Source organism: Triplophysa rosa, linkage group LG18 (genome assembly GCF_024868665.1).
Source record: "Triplophysa rosa linkage group LG18, Trosa_1v2, whole genome shotgun sequence".
Taxonomy (NCBI): Eukaryota; Metazoa; Chordata; class Actinopteri; order Cypriniformes; family Nemacheilidae; genus Triplophysa; species Triplophysa rosa.
Window position 1 is genome coordinate 4768843 of NC_079907.1, and position 19916 is coordinate 4788758.

A 19916-nucleotide genomic window follows, 5' to 3' on the forward strand; every position below is an offset into this window, starting at 1 on the left:
AATATTATGTCAGTGTATTGCATCGTTTAATGTTTTTTGACAATCGGGTTTATGCAACAAACTGTGGTGCTATTTTAAGGTCATTCTGGACCAGTAGCGGTTCAGTAGCTAGGCTAACCGGCTAGCATTCCTTTAAAATGTCACGACATAATACATTAAAAATATCATAATCTATGATACCATCGTGCGGAAGGCATTTCCAAACTCCCTGCAGTCTGCTACATGATGTTCTGAACATGTTCTTCACGCGAACGACCGGCTACTATTAGTCCCCTTCACTAGCTGCAGCGCGCCATCTTGACCTCACTGGAGTAAGGAAATACTTCCGGTCACGTGTTTTGCACGTATCAAGTGCAGAAGCGTCCGTAAGTAATGCAAGAAAATGATAGAACTGCAGAATTTTCGCTTAGATTAACTTGTATTAACGAAAAATTGCAATTAGGTGAAATGAAACACATATGCGTTTACCCTGTATTTACAGAATGAGGCTCGTAACATGGCATGATAATTATATAGGTATCTATCACATTACTTTACTTTCTAAATGCCTACTTGGTTTTATCAAGTCAGAAGAATTGGTTTCAAACTGTTTAAAATCTTATTACGTTATGTTACTTGTGCTCTAATACTGTTGGCTGTTTGATATAAAATAGAACATTGAATGGATGTTAGTATTATGGTAAGTTATCAAAGTTATTAAAGTGTCATTTTTCAGAATTCATCATTTAAAATGTATTTTGCCAAAACAACAGAGGAATATTTTTACATTGTGCATTTCTCTTTTTTCCTGAATCAGTTGTGTTGCATAATTTTACTGTGATGACAAGTTCCTATATGACAATTGCTATTGGGGCATGTTGTCACAGCAATAACAATTAAATATTAAAATTAAATGCTTATAATAAATAGCTTTATTTATAATTAAATCTTTATGGTATCTCCCTAGTTTCACTGTTTACATCCCTTACATTTTAATACATACTTTTAACGCACAATTTCCACTGTTTACAATGAGCATCTGAACTTTAAAAACATGCTTGCACACATATTAAACACACTAAAATATACTGTTTATATACTATCTTATATTGTAAACTCTTAAATTATGTTTTTTTTTACTTTACCTTATCTTGCAATGCTTTAAAATGACTGCCTGATACCAATAAATCTGTGCTTAACTCTGAATTATCATCTGATTCACAGTGTGCTTCTTGGCCATGCCCTTCTCTGTCCTCTGCGCAGCCTCTGTTATTTATGTTTGTGAATCACTGTGATGGCCAGAGCTGGAATGAGTTTCTTTGTCATTGTTCTGCTCGGGCTTATTGATTCATAATTTACTGAATTAGGAACGTGCAATATCTGATAACCCAGTATAAAAAAACAACATTCAGCCTATTAAGGGTCCACTGGTGTGAAAGCAAACTAAAGTTTTTGTGTTTGTTTCCCAGGATCCCACAGAGAATATGCAGATGGAAACAACAACACAAGTGATACCCCTCATGTAGTCTCAACTGAGCAGATCAATTTCCCCTTCATCAGTAAATGCACACAGGCGCACATCTTCCTCCTGTATTAAAGGCCTGATGCTCTTAACCAGGCATCCAAACCCATTTCCCTGATTCATCTCATACATTACGGTCGCTTCCTGGCCAGCCCTCCCGTCCTCTGGCAGATTACATGATCTAATCTCACCCCCTATCCAGATCCAGCCTTGATGAATGTCAACAATGCCTGCCGGTACGTTCTAACAGCCACAGATACAGGACTTTTTCAGTTCACACAGATATGAGGAGTTGTGCAATAACTGGATTTCAGCTTTGGCACAGTGATATTTTTGAGGGAGGTTTGATTTGAGGTGCTTTTGTGTTCATGGGTTTTGTCTGACCTCTGATCACATTATACGTGAATTTCGAATGAGCTCTGCCAAAATCCTTTATCATAAAAAATGATATTTACTTGAAGTCATTTTCATTAGGTTTTAATAAAAAAAAAACAGCACAGCATGTTTTTAAAAGTTTACTTGACTCTAAATATTCCAAATATTTTCCTAATACAAAGGTAAAAGTAACTATGATTTTAGGATTGAAAGATATGTTTAATAGAAAACGGAAATGGAAGATGGAAATACTGAGGTGTTTTTGCATGTAATCATGCAGAAGTGCAGTGTTTTATTTTTTGGCAACATGATCATGCCTTGTTTTGTTTTTTGCATATAAGACCATTGTGTTCGCAAACGTATTTAAAAACGGCCTTGATGAAAGACAGAAATGTTAATTGTTGTTTATCTTCAACTGTTTACACCAGTAAACTAATCTCATTCCCTAAGAATAACACAATTTGCCTGCTTGTTGACAATACATCGAATAGAAAACCAAGGATGGTGAAAATAAGATCAGGAAATAATTTTGTTATTATACAAGATTTCTTTATATAGGACATGTCAGTTCACATGATCACAAAGGCATATTTATTATGGAACTGCTTTTTGTTAAAATGTTAAATCTGCATTTGCAGTTAGTTACAAAATAAAAGAAATAACCCAAGACAGTGTGGTTAACATGTGGTGATGGTTCTGTTTGTCTTCTAAAGTGTCAATTTGTAACCAGGGATGCTAATGAAGAGTGCTCGAGAGTCGAGGCCCTTTGTGCTTTTAGACTTTCCTTAAGGGCCACCCTCAACCTTCAGAATAGACACCTAGAGTGACTATTGTCATACAAAACTCGTGTGATAATTGAATTAGATGCTTCACCGGGTAAACACTAAAGATATGGAGAGGTCATAAAGCTAGACATGCCTCCACATCCTGTTCACCATGAGGTTTTTAGCATTGACCAATCTGAGAGGCAGATGGCCTGAAGTCCTTCAGAACAATACAGCTTGATTGGGTGGATCTGCTTAACACACGGCGCTTTTCAAAACGCACAAACAGAGGTCTCATCCTCTGCGGTGGTCTTTTATCATGTCAGAATGTAACATCTTGAGATAGACTGTAAGCATTCTTTCTTTCTTGTAACTTAAATATATTGAAGGGTTTGCGTCTGGGACACGCAAGATGCAAGCAAAATATTTTAAAAAGTTGCTTCGTGATGCTAAAGAAGAACCATTTTTGATCGAATGGTTGCATAAAGAACCTTCAACATCCAAAGAAACTTTGTTTTATGAAAGGTTCTTTGTAATGAAAAAACTTATTTTGTTCAAATGGATCAAATGGTTGCATCAAAAAGAAAATAAGAAAGGAATTGTTCTTATAAGAACTTTTAAGTAAACGGTTCTTTTGGGAAACAAAAATGGTTCTTCTATGACATCACACTGATCCAAAAGCACTTAATTGTTTTTAATTCTCACATTTAGATGTTCGTTTTAACATTGTTGTTCATTTCTAAATGTGTAGTTTACATTTGTGTAGTGTTAAAAAAGTGCTTCTAGATCTTGCAAAATGGTCTATAGTAGGGTTTTATTTAAGAAGAAACAAGAATGAAAAGCAGTGTTTTTATGATGCATTTAATATGCAGGGAATCTATGAAAGTTAATTCTTAAAGTTGACATAAAAGTTGTTATAAGCACCCTTAAAAATAAAAGTGCTTATTCACAGCGATGCCATAGAAGAACCATTTTTGTTCCACAAAGAGCTCCATTCACTCAAAGGTTCTTTAAAGAACCATCTCTTTACTACCTGAAGAACCTTTTTTTGCCACAAATAACTTTTTGTGAAACAGAAAGGTTCTTCGGATATTAAAGGTCCTTCTATGGCATCATAAAGCACCTTTATTTTCAAGAGTGTGGACCTTGCTTTTGTTTTTGTTACAGCTTTCACCTCTTATCGTATTAAAAACAGCACTATAAAAAATCTGAACATATCTTGTGACACCACAGAAATAGATTCATATGGATTTTGAATAACATAATCATGAGTAAACGGTGGAAGAATTTTCATTCTTGGGTGAACTATTCCTGCGTTGATTTAGTCTGAATAGGAAAAACAGTCATTAGCAAAACTGATGTCATGAAGAATGTAATCTGAGATTTACTTTGAAACTAATGTTGTGTACCTCCTTCACCCTTTTTTGTGAATATAAACACATGGCTGTATTGGTGCAACCAAATGGTGACATGCTGAAACAATTGTGAACAATCACGGGCCCCGGGTTGTGTAAGTCGAACACTAAAGGGCCATTAGAGGATATTAAAAAGTGAGAACCCGTAACTTTTCTGCACCCCTTTTAAACCCGTCAAAGTCATTTTTTATGATTGTTTACATGTTCGGCACAGGGGGTCGCGCAAAGCAAATGGCAATGAAAACATCCCAACTGCTCCCATAAACCGGTCATCCCAATAAGCGGAGGGTGCCGTGACCTGTCAACACTTCAGCTCACCAATTCACGATTTACACACTCTGTCCTGTGGGTTTAAAACTCTTCTGGCACGGCCGTTTGAACTGCCGTGGAATCTGCCCGAAGAGGGAGGATAAAATCGAAATCCAAGACAGACAGCCCTGCAAAACTGCGAGCAGAAACAGATGCAAGAAGCCCCCGTGTTTATAATTGATTTTCAAGGGCAACATCTTGTTGTCAAGAGTTTGTCTAACAAGCTTTCGCCTGGCGCCCTGGTGCTCATCAACCATGCGACTGTCTGTGTTTTTTCCCTCGGATGGCATCATCCATAAATACCAGGATCAGTCACTGGAATGGAATTATTTTAAGAGAAGCCTCATCTTTAGAGATGCAGATAAAGGAGGAAGGTTCATCTGAGATTTGGAACTGCTGAAAGCTTAAACCTCAGCAGACTAGGTAGATGTTTTGGAAAGGAAGACTCACACGTTGTCAAGCCACAGGTATTCCCAGCCCCCGTGTCTTTCTTCCGCATGTTTACATCTCGAGCTGTTGCTTTCGATGTGAAACTCGCAGGCTAAGCCAGTAATTGGCCACGGCTCATCAATCTCACAAAGCTTCCCCTTTCACCCAACGTTGTGAGAAGATGAATGGAAGTAAACCTCCTCTCAGTTGCCAGCGAGCAGGCCATAGGGTGGAGCGATAGAGTGAGCCTGTGGTCTGTGAGAAACCGCAATGTCGAGTCCTACTGAAAAGTCCATCTGGTTTATGTCACATAAGCAGCTCTTTTGTGTCAGAAATATATGAGACACTTTGTGTCCCTTTGAGGATGTATGGCAGACGGACAGGCAGGCACATTGTTTGCGTAAAGCTGGGTGTAACGCAGACGTACTGTATTCTAAGACCTGTGCCAGTCATCAAAAGAGTTCCTCCCTCCTTATATTACACAGACGTCTTTAGTACGGTTTCCGTGCCCTGCGTGAAATTGCAAATGTCTTCGGAATTCCCACGTGAAGAAAAACGACTGTCCGTCTGTCTTCAATCAAGTGCACTTTTCTGGTTTTCATTCAGTGTTTCTGCCAGATTTATTGACTGAGTTGTGCCGTTAGGCAGAGTTGGCTTTCATTTTGCTATTCTTGATTCTTTAGTGCATTCAGTGAACTTGTTGGTAAACGAAAAGGCATCTCATTTGTTGGGAGCCAAAAAAATTGCTGCCTTAAAATTATAAGCACAATAAACTTGGCTTTACAAGTCATTTCAACTTAGTATTTTATATTGTTTAATGTTTCACGTCAAAATAAATGAAGCAACTTATTTTATAAGTTACAGCAACTCACCACTGCTCAAAGGTCAAATATTAAGTTATAATGACTAATTCAACTACTTAAAGGGATAGTTCACCCAAAAATTTAAATTCTGTCATCATTTACTCAACCTCGTCATTTCAAACCTGTGTGACTTTCTGTGTTCTGTAGAACCTATTCACTTCTATTGTATGGAAACAAAACCAATGCAAGTCAATGGGCATCGCTGTTGTTCGGTTACCAACGTCCTTCAAAATATCTCATTTTGTTCTGCAAAAGAAAGTCATAAAGGTTTGAAATGACGAGACAAAATTTAATTCAGCAAAATATTTTACAGTGCAATGCCGTAAAACATGATCCCATTTAGTCCAGCGTGAGGTCACTCGAACCCTGGCATTGGTTTTCAGAGTGTTGGGTTTGGCTGAACTCTGGATGTCCACGGTTTGGCCTCCGCAGGACGCATAGGAAGACTCACAAATTTGTCAGAACGAGAGAGATGGAGTCAAGCAGCTCTTATGGAGAGTGTGGTTTCTGGGGTCACGACAATGCCTCTGCGTTTCTCTTCCACCGAGGTAAAGTATGGCTTTCCCATCAGTCTGCGAATGTTATTTATTGACTTGAACTTGTCCAAGTTGGCCCCTGCGTGTCCATAAGCCGACCCCGGTGCCATCGCTTGGGGACGGAGACTCGATGCTGATCAGCTTTGGTCTAGTCAGGTTCTTAAAAATAAAAAGGAAAAACAAACTGTTTATTTGTTCTCAGTGTCCAGAAGTAATCAGGGGTGACATTGCACCCGTAAATCTCTCGTCCGGCAGCGGCCGGAGTCCCAGATAGGGATATAACCCTCCACAACATAAATCCTCAAGCATCCTTGTAGAACCTGAGTTCAGCTGTGCATTTGTCAAAGTGAGGGGTGGGTGGATTCAGAAAGACTGTGGGACTGTAGACTTCAATGTCAAGCTGCAGAGTGGGCCACATCTATATTCCTGTGGGGAGATAAAAGTAAATTATCTCTCTTTTTCACTCCTCCCTTTCTCTCAAACTCCCAGCATTCTGAAGCAAGGCTTCATTTCAAAGCTCTGATTCACAATGCTTTGGAATGAATCCGCTTAAAAAAAATGATGTTCCAGCAAACTGGCTTCCTCGAGTGCCCCGTCCTGGGAAATGACCCGCCATTGAGCCTGAAAGACACATAGCATGACAAACATAGCAGGAAGTGCATGAAAACAAAAATATACTCAAATGCATAGTCAGAAAAAACATATGTTGCCGGTCATGAATCAAGTAACAGTATGGTAAGTACATTGAAAAGCAATCATCAGATTTAAACCTGAAATCTGCTGTTTAAAATACACACATGAGTTTTGAATTTCCTATCAATAAAAAACAGACACAAACAACTTTCTTATCACCAAGACATTTGTTTTTATTTCTGTCACGTAAATATTACATTAAGCAGGCATCTGAAGCACAACTTGTACAGGCATTGCTCAGTCTGTTTCGTTTAAAAAGTGCAAAAACCTAGCAGATTTGGGGCAATTTTGGCGGCATCTAGTGGTGAAGCTGCGAATTGCAACCAACGGCACATTTACGAAATGCGCTGCGTAGAGCAGTTTGTCCATTTAGGGCTACTGTAGAAAAAACATGGCGAATTCCATGAAAGGGGACCCGCGGTGTATGTAGATAGAAATATCTCATTCTAAGGTAACATAACGCTTCATTATGTGAGGCCTTTATACACCTTTGAAGACAGAGTTATGTATATTGTATTGCATTTCTGTCAATAGATCCTCCAAAAAATGACACATTGGACCTTTACATTATATAATCTGCTTGCTCAGTCATGTTAGTCTCATACTAGACTGGTTCATATCACTGTTTCTTGTGTTTTTTAGATCCAGCCAACATCCTGGATGAATCCTCAGGACAGAAGGGCCCCCGAAGAACAGTTCATCATCACACAGACTGAGACCATTACACAAGTGTACTAATGAGACATCAAGGTCACTATCTGTCGTGCGTGAGGAGTGATTCCCAGCAGCTGGGATACATTAAACAATGTGTCTCACAGTGATGGCCTGCAGGCATATTAAATAGGCCTTTCTTCTCCTTAACATCCCCTTTAATAGCCTAGATGTTTTATTTTAACCTTTTATAAGGATACTACTAAGCTAAAAGCTCTAAATAATGTGATTTCACCTTGTAGGATCAACATTCTTGTTGGTCTTAAGAGTAACATTTCTATCAGCCAATGAGATTTAAGAATTAGGGACGACAACATCCGTATCAACCTATCATTTCCCTTTGATGTTAAGGATAAGTTATGCTGTGGGTTAAGGACAGACTTTGTCCCATGATGGTCTGATAGGAACGTTGTTTCAGGACCAACAAAGGAACCTGGAACATGCCCTGGTTGGACAAATCATGTTGTGCCAAGATTCATGCACTTTGTAATGTATTCGACAGAATAAAGTAAAGATGATAATCACAGGCAAAGAAAAAATTAAAAGCGCACACTTCTCTAGAATATCCTTATATGCTGTAGCAATAAGATTTGTGCTTACAGACTCGTGTATCTAAACATCCCTTAAACAAAACACTTGAAAAGCAATATGTAAGAGAAGCAAGGGGGGAAAAGCATGACAGAAATACTGCTGGATGTGGTTAAGACAAACTTGCATTGAAAATGTAACTTTAGTTGGAAAGGCCTAGTTAAGAAATGGTCCAATACTTATTCAAACATACCTCTATCCCATAATCGCCAGTATCACAAGATCCAAACACAATAATTGCCAGGCACGTCTGTCTAAATGATCATCACAGACAGGGTCTCTATTTGAACCAAGAGCAGAACAATTCCCATTTATCATGAAAGCGCCATTGTTGGTGGTCTGTGTTATTTACCGCTTTCTATTCGCTGGACCCGCGCTCATTTTTCCAGCCCCCTCTCCTGTCAAAAAAGTGCCAGAATGACAGAGTGCATTAAGGAAGCACAGTGGCACAGAACGCACCAATCCCGTCAGTGCATGACTTTAATTATGGGGCCACCGGTCGGGCATAATGGGAACAAGGTGGATATGCAAAAGACTTGCATAATTCATCCAACTTTTTCTCATTTAAACTTCTCTCCCTCCTCCTCTTTGTTCTACGTCTCATTTCTCTCAAGCATGCCCAATAATTTCCTTTTAACAAAAAACATTTGCATAACCGGAATTATCTGCACACGTCGTGTCACACTGAAAGAATGTGCTCGGCACAGGTGGCTGAAATTAGACTTTATGGTTTTAAGTTGCTTTTTTCTCTTTCTTTCTCATTCATCTCGTGTTACGTGTCTTTTTGAGTCTGATGGATATCAGTGTGGCAGCACAGCTACTCCCCTGTGTTCCTAACAAGAAGAATAAAGCCGATGAATAAACCCGTGGCCTCTTTAAAGAAAGAAAAATGCTGTCAACCAGATTTCATCTAGAATAGAGTCAGTCCTTATAGAAAAAATTGGCTACTGCTTCCTATGATATTAATGCTGCGTTTAAGACACCTCAATTGGGATATTTCCTACCACAAACCCAGACGTAACGTCTGGATTTAGTAACAAGTGTTTAGTAATGTTAATGTTTTGAATGAATTAGTAGCATTTAAACATTACAAATATTCATTAACATTAAAACAGTACCATTTCAGAAATGATTTCCTTGATGACGTGGAAAATATCCTAAATCCGAGGTGTGTTGAACGCAACATAAGATCTGAGGTATACGTCTGTATATGGACGGGTCAAACAAACTTTTCAGTTTTGTTTATCTATGTTAACGAGCTAGATGGACGTATTTGACCATTACACCCACTGTTCGCGTCTTTTGCAGCGTCTCGCGCATATGCGTCGCGTTTTTAACACGCTGTGTAAGGGCGTGTTCACACTTATCGTCTTTAACACGCTGTGTAAGGGCGTGTTCACACTTATCGTCTTTAACACGCTGTGTAAGGGCGTGTTCACACTTATCGTCTTTAACACGCTGTGTAAGGGCGTGTTCACACTTATCGTCTTTTTTGACAAAAAAAACATTTGACAAGAGCACTTTTTCAGTAAAAGAAGAAAGCAAGCAGTGTTTTGGTTACATATAGCAGTCGATGGTGTTTAAAAAAGCACTTTTTTGAAAACGTGGTTTACTCCACAGAATAATAATGTAAACCAGGCTCTGGCACCTTCAAAAAAAACGCCAAGTGTGAACATAGCTAAATAATGTAAGCTTTTACGTGCAGAGCAGCCCATCAGTGTCATTTGCAGAGTAGTGGACCAACCAGAAGACACCGAAGGCAGGGCAAGTGTTGTGGGCCTTTGTTCAAATAAGTGAAAAAAAGTGAAAGTGACCTATTTGTCAGATATGGTGACCCATACCCAAAATGTGACCTCTGCATTTAACCCATCTAGAGAGTAGTGAACACACAAACAGCAAGTCGTGAACACACATACACCCGGAGCAGTGGACAGCTATAGGGGTAAGGTGCCTTGTTGTTACCTGCCGTCCCTGAGAATCGAACCGGCAACCTTTTGGTCACGAGTCCAACTCTCTAACTCTTAGGCCACGACTGCCCTTTAAGCAAGCCCATAAGCAAGTTGGCATTGCAATTTTTCTTATCAAAAGCTTGCTGGAGACCCTTGCGTTCTGCTCTGGGCTTTTTAAAACCATTCCTTAGCGCTGCGTCTTGCGTGGTCTTCTTTTAGACGCAAAGATGCATTCTGTGTGAACAAAGGCATTTGCATGACTGAGTGAACACCTTGTTTGAAGATTTGTATCATTAAATGATGCTTGAACAGAGAAAGACATAATCCATATTCAATGCTAAATATTCAGGCATGTAATTTAAACAAAAATATGACATTCAACAAGAAAATGTTGAATGTGGGTACTCCAAACCAGAATGACACGTAAAAAAAATCAGGGAACATTAATTTAACATTAACATTAATTCATTGTTGACTATAAAACCTATAATCACATACATCGACAGTGTCTGTATGTGTGACACCTGCATTTTTTAAAGCAATGTTTTTGTGTCAAGTGTCAAACTTGTCATTCAAACATAAAAACAGCGCGATAAATCGAGCTAATTGTCAAAAACATATTCACAATCACACTCTATGATAAGCTGTAAGTAAACTGTGAGAGAAGGTTGTCGTCCCACCCTTACACAGAGACATTAAAACAACAGTCAGAAAGCCAGCAGCGCCTGTCAGTCATCTGTCGGTCGTCCTCTCTGAGCTTTGGCTCCAGTTGACTCAATTTATAGATTATAAAAACCTTCATTAGACTGAATTCCAGCAGTTGTTATAATAAACAAAGTCTGTCAGAGACGCAGCCCTCCGGAGAAGTCGAACATTTTTACATGACTCGGTTTAACTGTGTGTCTCGGACTGCGAGGGAGAGAGCATGAGGTCAGAGGTCAGCATTGAAACTCAATACGGTGGCCGTAAGAATCCCCATGAAGGATCTTTTTCATACCTCAGTCTGTTTGCTTGAAATTAAGTGTTACTTCTCTCAAGTTAAGTGAAAAGCTTCCTTATGCCAAGTGTTTATCTACAACTTAAGAATATTAAACAAGCCGGTGGAAAGTGTGTGTGAGTGTGTGAACGCAGGTGTCAGAGCACGGCTGTGTGAATGAATAGGTGCCCCACTTACGTGCCTGAAAACTGGCCTGTGGCTGAGAACTATTGTATCTTGTGCTGGTTGGAAAAACTATTATCTCTTGTTAAAAAGGTACAGTTTGACATTTAATGGTGTTCAAACTACACGAGAGTGCTTTGGAATCAAATAAAACTGTGACGTGAAGTCAAACATTTTTTATATGCTTAGATTCCAGACGTTTCTGCTAGAGTTTGATCAAGTAAAATCATTTGAGCCTCAAAACCCGATTCATTCCGACTCCGAGACTGCGCTCGAATAACAGCGATGACAATAAAAGATAGACTTTGATAATTGTTTTGAAAGTCTTTGAAGTGATAAAACACATTCTGGCAGCAATAGCAGTCTTGAGGATTGAGGGCAATATTAGCATCCTTCAATCTTATTTTCCATTTGTCTTAATCTGCATGTCATCTAGAATCCTGGAGGAGTTCTCGTTTTGCCTCTCCACCCTTCTCTGAGAAAGATTTGATCTCTCTGAGGTTGCTCTTTAATAGCTCATGGAGACATAATGGAAATCCAGTATTTGTCTCAGATGTTCCTCAAACAGGAGAGATTAAAACAGAAACAAATGACAATTGTTGAAATGCAGTCAACAGTATTTAGCTATAAAATGAACACGGATAACTTTTTTATTAAGTTTTCATTCCAAAGAAAAGTTCATATTTATATCTGACTTTTGATCACAGACATTTATGGAGGCAAATTCTTAGACATTGCAGATGTTTTGAAGAATAGTTGGTATCCGAACCACGGCGGTACCCATTGACTTGCATTGGTTTTGTGTCCGTACAATTAAGTCAATGGGTACCACAGTTGCCAACATTCTTCAAAATATCTGTTGTGTTCTGCAGAAGAAATAAAGTCACGAAATGACAAGAGGGTGACTAAATGATGTCAGAATTTTCATTTTGGAAATCTGCCAGGTTCTTGTCTTGTTCTCTTTCATTCTGCTGATCAGATTTTTCTTAGCATGTTCACAAAAGGAGGCAGCTATAAATAGCTGTGGGTTGATTTGATTTAGGCAGAAATGGAAACATGCTGTGACCCTTAAATTACAAACGGCTGGCAGCCAGGCCTGGTAGACACCTGTGAATATCTATGTTCCGAAATATTTTCACATTTTTTAATTGTCTCATTATTGTAATTCAGCTTTTCTCTGTAAGGGTTAAATGTGGCCTATGTTACCATGATAGTAAATTAAACTGCAAGAAAATTTCCCAGTAATAGAGAGGGGCCTTTTGAGTCAGTCAAGGTTTTTAGCCGTCTGTGTGGTCCATACAGACACACATCACAGAGCGTGTATGGGAAATCACTCTCTAAGGGTCGCGTCTACTCTGCCTCTTCAGTCCCAAGGGACTGAGTTACACGCAATGGAGCACATACGAGATATTTTGAATATCTGATTTCATTTTCTCTAGGACTATAAGATTAAACGAAGACCAAAGAGAAACTTTTTCTTAAAGGAACAGTTCACTTAAAAATGATAATTCTGTCACCATTTACTCACCCTTAAATTGTTCCAAATCTGTCTACATTTCAAAGATATTTGGAAGAATCTATGCAAGCAAACAGGTCTGGGGCACTTTTGACTACCATTGTGATTTTTCCTACTATAGTAGTCAATTACCTCATTTTAATCTGTCTATTTTAAGCTCTCCTAATGAATTTTAAGAGAAACATCTGAAGCAAAGTTTACAATTCAATGAATCATAACTGCAAACTCATACACCTCTCCTACCTCCTGCTTGCTGCACAAGGTCTGTCTGTCAACCTGCCATTCCCTCTGTTTGATTTATCCAGCTTCAGGAATGCTCTTCTCGCACCTCCAGAGTTTATATTTTTTGCTTTTGCTCTGAGTGATGGTATCAATCATTCCTGGAGAGGTGCTCACCTCTCAGAGCTGTAGACATCTTCACCCAAGGCTCCATTTTCCAGTTCCTCTCTCTGGGGGACTTTTGGATGTATAACAAGCCATATATTCTTAAGAGTGTACAGTTTAATGTTGCATGCTTGGCTACTTTCTTTATGGATTTTGAATTGCTTTATTGCTTCTTGGAACACATAAATCATGCAAATTGTTAATTCTGAAGTGGGAATCTGTTCCTGGAGTGGGAGTTTGATGTATGTGGATATCAATCAATATAATATATATATATACATATAATAAAATACAATTCAAGAGAAATGGCGTCTTGCTGTTGAAGTGGGAGGTTTTTGGCTAGAATAGAATTAGATGAAAAGTGGACCTTCAGAAAGTCAAATGAAACGAATCTTCGTCCAGTGTTTTTGAAAGGAAAAGGTTGCAGGAGATGAGGAGATTTGATAGTTTTCATTTGTGTTTCTTTTGACTTATTTCCAAATGTTTCTCCCAAAAATGGCGAAGGGGAAATAAAAATTGGACTATATGATATATGTAAATGAGTCAAAAAAAATTGGGTTTGGATATGAGAGATGTTTAAGTTCATACTGAAATCTTCAATGATCTTGACTTTTGATTGCAAATCTGAGCTCAGTTTGAGACATTGTTGAGATCTTTTGTGAAACTCTAATGGAGACATTTGTGAGATTTCTGGGTCTTTTGCAGGAGAAATATCTCCTAGATGCAGGAAACTTCAGCAAAAGGTTCCATTTGCTCTCCATTTATCTCATGGAAAAAACAATTGAGATATTAATTAGATTTTTTTCTTATTCTTATGGGGTAAAACATCCACTATACGTTTGCAATAAACTGCTTTACCATTCTTTGACAAGCTCTCTTTGTTTAAAAACCTAACCAACTCTAATTGGTTCTGTAACCATCAATACGGTCTCTTAAGAAACCCCGCACATTATTTTTAAAATCATCCAAGCATGGCCCAATCAGAAAGCTTATTAAAAGCTTAACATGGTGATGATGAAAAGGAAACAAAGAACCTGTTTTTCTGAAAACTTACATTGCTTCGGTTCAGGATTACAGTGAATAGCACCTCCTCACTGGCCACTGGCCCCTGAACGCTTCCTCCAAAGACGAGCTGGAATTCTCTGAGTATTGTGCGGGCCGGCTTCTTTCCAAATTCTTTTGAGAGCTTTTCAAGAGGATGAGAGAGTGAATGAATAACATTGATAGCGTGCACAGCTTTTTAAAGCATGGACCGTGAGCGTGGCACAGTGCCTAAGCAAACCCAAAAGCTGCCTGCCCAATTTCCACCCATCCTGACACGACGCATCATGTTCTGGGATTTATTTTCTAAAAAACAATGGCTTCTTTGAGCATAATCAAACTATCTGTGAAAAAGACCTGTAATTCCCAACAGCACCGCCATGGTTACAGACAGGTGATTCCATCCTTATGTTGAGACACTTTACATAGAAACTGGAGACTACACGCATCTGGCAGACAGCTTTGAGAGTTATAAAAAAAAGAGTAAAATCTGCCTTTCCCTGTCTGACGAGAGTGGATTTCATTTTAACACTTTCAGCTGATATCAGACGAGAGATGCTGTGGAGGCTGAAGGTGGATTTCTGTTGACAGCACCATGTGAGAAACTCATCTGTGGCACCAAGACAATCGGAGAGTTTCATATTTAAGCTTCTGACAGCCAGAATTCCCATGGAAATCCTGGTGAGGCCTTCGGGGAGATCTGTGTCAGATACTTCACAGGAGATTCTGTGGAGCCGTCTTCTGTTCAAAGGAAGACTCAGTCAAAATCAATACCGCCTTTGCTACACCTTACCTAATCTGAAGACAAACATATGAACGATTTTCAATATTATTACAATAAATACATAACTTCAAAGTAATGTATTTCTGATAATAAAATAGCATAGCTTGTTATTTGAATGTAGTCGCTGTCCTTCTGAAACCTTGTATCTCCAAATTCACGAAATATGGAGATACAAGGTTTCAGAATGACGGCAGCGATATGCTGTAGATGCTGGCCAACCGGCTTCACCAGCTAAATTTTGCTGATCAAAAACATAGCTTTGCTAAACCAGCACCAAACCAGTACTAACAAGCAAAAGCCATTATTAAAAACGTAATTTTGGTCTTAGCTGAGAACTGTTTGGATATCTATACCAGATCACTATAAAATCGGTATTGAAGCTGAACTGAAAGTTTTATTTTAGAATCACGTGATGAGCATCCTTGAGTTTTTGTCATACTGTATTCTTGTTAATAATAATATTTGTTCGATGGTCTGAACTAGCTGGAGTTAAGAATGTGGCCTATGTGGAGACATCATTCTTCTTGGGTGGGCCCGAACCTGAAAGTAATCTCAGCCTCACAGCTGCTTTAAACGAACACGGAATAACCGAAACGTGGTCAACTTTGGTTAAACGTCACCGTGGAGCACAGCTCGTTCAGCACAGGTGTCTTTTGTTTAATATCTGCTATATATCAAGAGGAGAGCGGGCAAATAAAACAGGACGGGTGCCATACAGGATGGCAAGGAGAGGTGGAGGACTCTGATGCTCCTTTATGGGTCTGGACACCATAAAGGGAACATAGTTACTGTACCACCTCATATGTGTCCCTGCCTGCGAAAACCCAACTAAGGTTATTTTCATTTTCTACATAGAATCATCATACATAATGTAAAGATAAATCTGTGACTATATAACCGTGATATATTTAATATTGGTGTAATATTGAGTAAGGTCATGTCAAAGATGAAATCATATTAAAAAATAATGGTTGAAATCCAACTTTAAGCTTATCTCAAAATTAGATTTTTTAGCCTGGATTTCACAGGAAGGGGTCACATTGGTTGGTTTTGGTCATTAAAAATGACGTGGTACTGACCTTTGACCTGAGGAAAATATTGGGCAACTAAACGGAGACAAAAGATAGGTATAATCTAAGTATATACACTCTAAATGGTGGTTGGATCAATTGGTTAAATTAAACTAATGGCTGGGTATGTCCATATTTTAAGTCTACACATCATATTTTGTCATTATTGTAAAAAATTGTGTTCGTATGGTGCATGATCGCCAAAGACAATCTGCAATGTAGAAAATACTACTTATATATGGGCCAAAATGTTAAACTACATTTTTATGTAGTACATCTCCCAGATCAAACTATAATATGAAGCTTCATCAGTTCTCTTACTAAACCAGCTTCTGTACAGATTCAACATCCAAATCCCAAGATTCATTCCCATTTCGTGCTTCTGCTTTTCCCTTGTTCCTCTGTAATAAATCAATCGGTCTTAATTGTTCATTGCTCTACTGTGCACTCTTGGTGAAGAGAAAGAGAAACAATCAACCCTCACATTTTTTCTTAATTTGAGCTAAATTACTTATTCTTCAAGGAAAAAAGGCTTTCTCTTGGAGGACACTGAAGGACCACAATGTCTAATTAATCTAAACACTCGGTAGGCCTGTTCTCCATGGGCTACACACACTACACATGACTCACAAAAACAATAAAGAGCCAATGCTTTCTGAAACAAATGAGGATTATATAGTGCAGGAAATGGGGCGAAGTTCATTAAAACTTGATTGATGATTAGAGGTCTGTGTGACAAATGCTAAATGTGTGGATGATTATCATCTGAAAAATTAAACACCTCTTGTCCTTGAAACCCTCAAGCTTTTCTCTTTTGCTTGAATTCTCTCTGGCTGTGTATTCGCTCTTTACAGACCTCAGACGCTGTGAAATGGACAAAGGAAATGAAGAGTCTGTGAAGTTAATCCTTCCTAACACAAACAGTCAGACACAGAGGAAAAACTTTGGTCACGTGTTAGTGTTGGGTTAGTTTGGGACCAATATTGGTTTGTACTTTGAAAACATGTTTCTAATAAAACGAAAAATATTTGGTAAAAGAGTTGAATTATTGACTTGGACATCAATGCTAACATTTGAGTAAAAACTGAATACTGAATGAATATATTTACAGTATTTGTCATTCTACCATGTGGCAACAAGGTCCAAATATGGCACCTCCTGTCCTTAATTTAGAATACCTTAATTTAGTTTGCAGAAACAGTCTTAAAATCCCACCTTGCTTTTTGGAGCCATCTGAGGCATCTCAAAGCTTCATCAGTGTGATTCCTTCTGCCTGTGAAGAGGATGAACTCAGATTAATCAGAGTGCCACTTGTCTGTTTAATGTTAATGATTTATTGTGGACTTGCCCTTCAGCTGACTGTAACTGACAGACAGATTTTGACAGGAAATTGCTTTTAGCTGACTGTCTCTCTTGTGTCCTCTCTGTGTTTGACCATCATTTTTCATTCTGTCCCCTCTGCAAATGAAAGTGCAAGACAAAAGGAGACAATAGAACATTTTCCCAAAGCTGGAATGAAGGAGAAAAAAAAGGGGAAAAAGCTGGAAAGCTTTATTATTGGCTTACAGAATGGCTAGCTTGGCTTGTTTTTTTCAAGATTCTACTATAGAGAAATTACAATTTCCTAAAAACAATTACAGAAAATTGAATGCCTAATGTCCTGTTAAACTCATCTGACAGCAACATTCTTAATAGTCAGGATATGTTCTCCTGCTTTGTTGGAGATATTTAGTGACATCAGCCCGAAACTCTGAGAACCTTCTTTTTGTGGTGTTTAAAATCAGCAGCGTTATTTTGAGACACATATGACTTTTCTATCTAAAGGAACTCAGGGGGAACGGTATCTGACAGCTGAGAATCTTCCTGTCAGATACCGTTTCCCCTGAGTTCCCGTTATCTCGTTGCTATAACTTCGAAAATATAGCCTTGAAACAGGCCCTATCCAAAACTCCCTGTAGTCTAGTGGTTAGAGCATTGGGTTTATGATGCGCAGGTCATGGTTTGAGTCCTCCTTGCCTTACCTCTTTTTATCTCATTAAATGTCCATTACACTTTTGTCCAATTTGCTAAACTAAAACTCAGACGTGCCTTTTAAAGTATCAACCTGGTCTTACAAGTTTCTCTTAAAATGTAACAGGAAAAAATAAAAACAGAGACATTAATAGAATTACATAGAATTAATGTAGATAGCAGAGCTCAGGAAATTTGGTCCTAGAATTTATTTTAAAATTTCAGATTTTGTGCTCAGACCTGTTGTCTGAAAATGCAAAACTTTGACAACAAGATCTTTAATCTCATAAAAGGATCACCTGACTAATATGCTTTTTCCAACAACACATCTTGTCACGCATGGACCTAAGAAGTGTTCAAAACATCATTACATCTAATAACCTTCATTTCATGTTCAGGATTCATTATTTATTTGAGGAGCTTATTCACAGCATATTCTAATTTTACAGGTTCATAATTGCACCTAATGGAACAATTTCTGTGTTTTCGCTCAGGTAAAGACACTTGCCACTGTACAGCTGGCACTGCTGCACAGATATACTTCTGAGCAACCTTTGAATGGGTTCACATAAGCTGTCTGCATGCTTCTGGTGACATCTGACAAATTGCATGTGAAACTGGAAGAATGCGTGTAAAATATAAGAATAATTTGCTCTAGTTTGGTGTGGCTTCAAGAATTTCCTCTTGGCCGGACTGCATTGTTTTGAAATGCATTTGAGCAAAACGGACTACATGCTATGAGTTGGGAAGATGAACATGGTTTAATTACTGCTTGATGAACTAAAACAAAGAACTCTGAGGTGAAACTGGTTTTTCTTTCTATCCTTAGCCAGAAGCGAGGGATATATGGCCCATTTAAGGTCTGGCAGAGGCTTTCTGTCCAGGCTAACATTTATTTAGACATAAAGTCACAATGAACCGGGTCGATGAATAGTTTTCTTTGCTGTGTTGATAGAGATTATTTTAAAAGAATGTTGAGGTAGGACTATAAAAGTTTATTTATTTATTTTTAAATGTATCGTTTTAGTTATTTTCTTAAATCTACGAAACAGGAAACTACAAAACTACAAAATATTGGGCCTTTAAATGCTTTAAAATTAGAAACTAAATTACGATTTGTATAATATCAAAGACTCTATTAACAATATGCAACAGGACGAATGGGGAAAAGTGACAGAAGTCCTGCCTTCCAGTAAAATGAGCCAATCATGAATTATTAAACACTAATGATTCTATGGGGGAGTTTGAGAGGTACTTGGCAACCTTTGTATGTGCGCAATAGCTGAAGCAACCTATAGAAAAATGTTATTTTCCAAATCTGAGCTTAAGAAACAGTTTATGGTACAGGTGATACCCACCATAGCTTCCGCTATAAATTTGAGAACAGATTTCCATTGTCTTTTCTTTATTGCAGTATTACAGAATATTTTTTGTCATGAGACGTCTATGACAGCTTCACCCATCGCCTCCCACTATGGCATCATATGGTACCTGCAGTGGTTTCAGTGGCAGTTTAACATTGGCACGACCCGGGTGTGGTTCTACTGGCACTGGCACGTGGCTCTGAGCCTAATAGAGACATCTCAGAAGCTATTAGCACAGATGGCTGTCTGCTAGTGTATGCAAATAAGGTGCACACTGAATCAGGCATCCCCATCAACACCACCTGTCTAACACACGCACACGTCCCCCACCTTCCCTCCAAACCCCATTCCCAACAGGACTGTACCTCCTTGTTCTTAATCGTCTAGCGCATATTAATTAAAGCACACACATTAATCTTCATCCTCAGAAGAGCAACGTACCACAGGAGATAAAG

General features: G+C 38.5%; 1 protein-coding gene across 1 annotated transcript in view; it reads right to left on the reverse strand.

Annotated features, from left to right (window-relative positions):
- LOC130568869 (protoheme IX farnesyltransferase, mitochondrial) overlaps positions 1-301 on the reverse strand; it is a 42127-nt gene extending 41826 nt beyond the window's left edge. The window contains exon 1 of the mRNA XM_057357990.1: positions 181-301. Coding sequence (XP_057213973.1) covers positions 181-238 — 58 coding nt within the window. The 5' untranslated portion in view covers positions 239-301. The remainder of the gene's footprint in view (positions 1-180) is intronic.
- Positions 302-19916: the final 19615 nt, after the last annotated feature.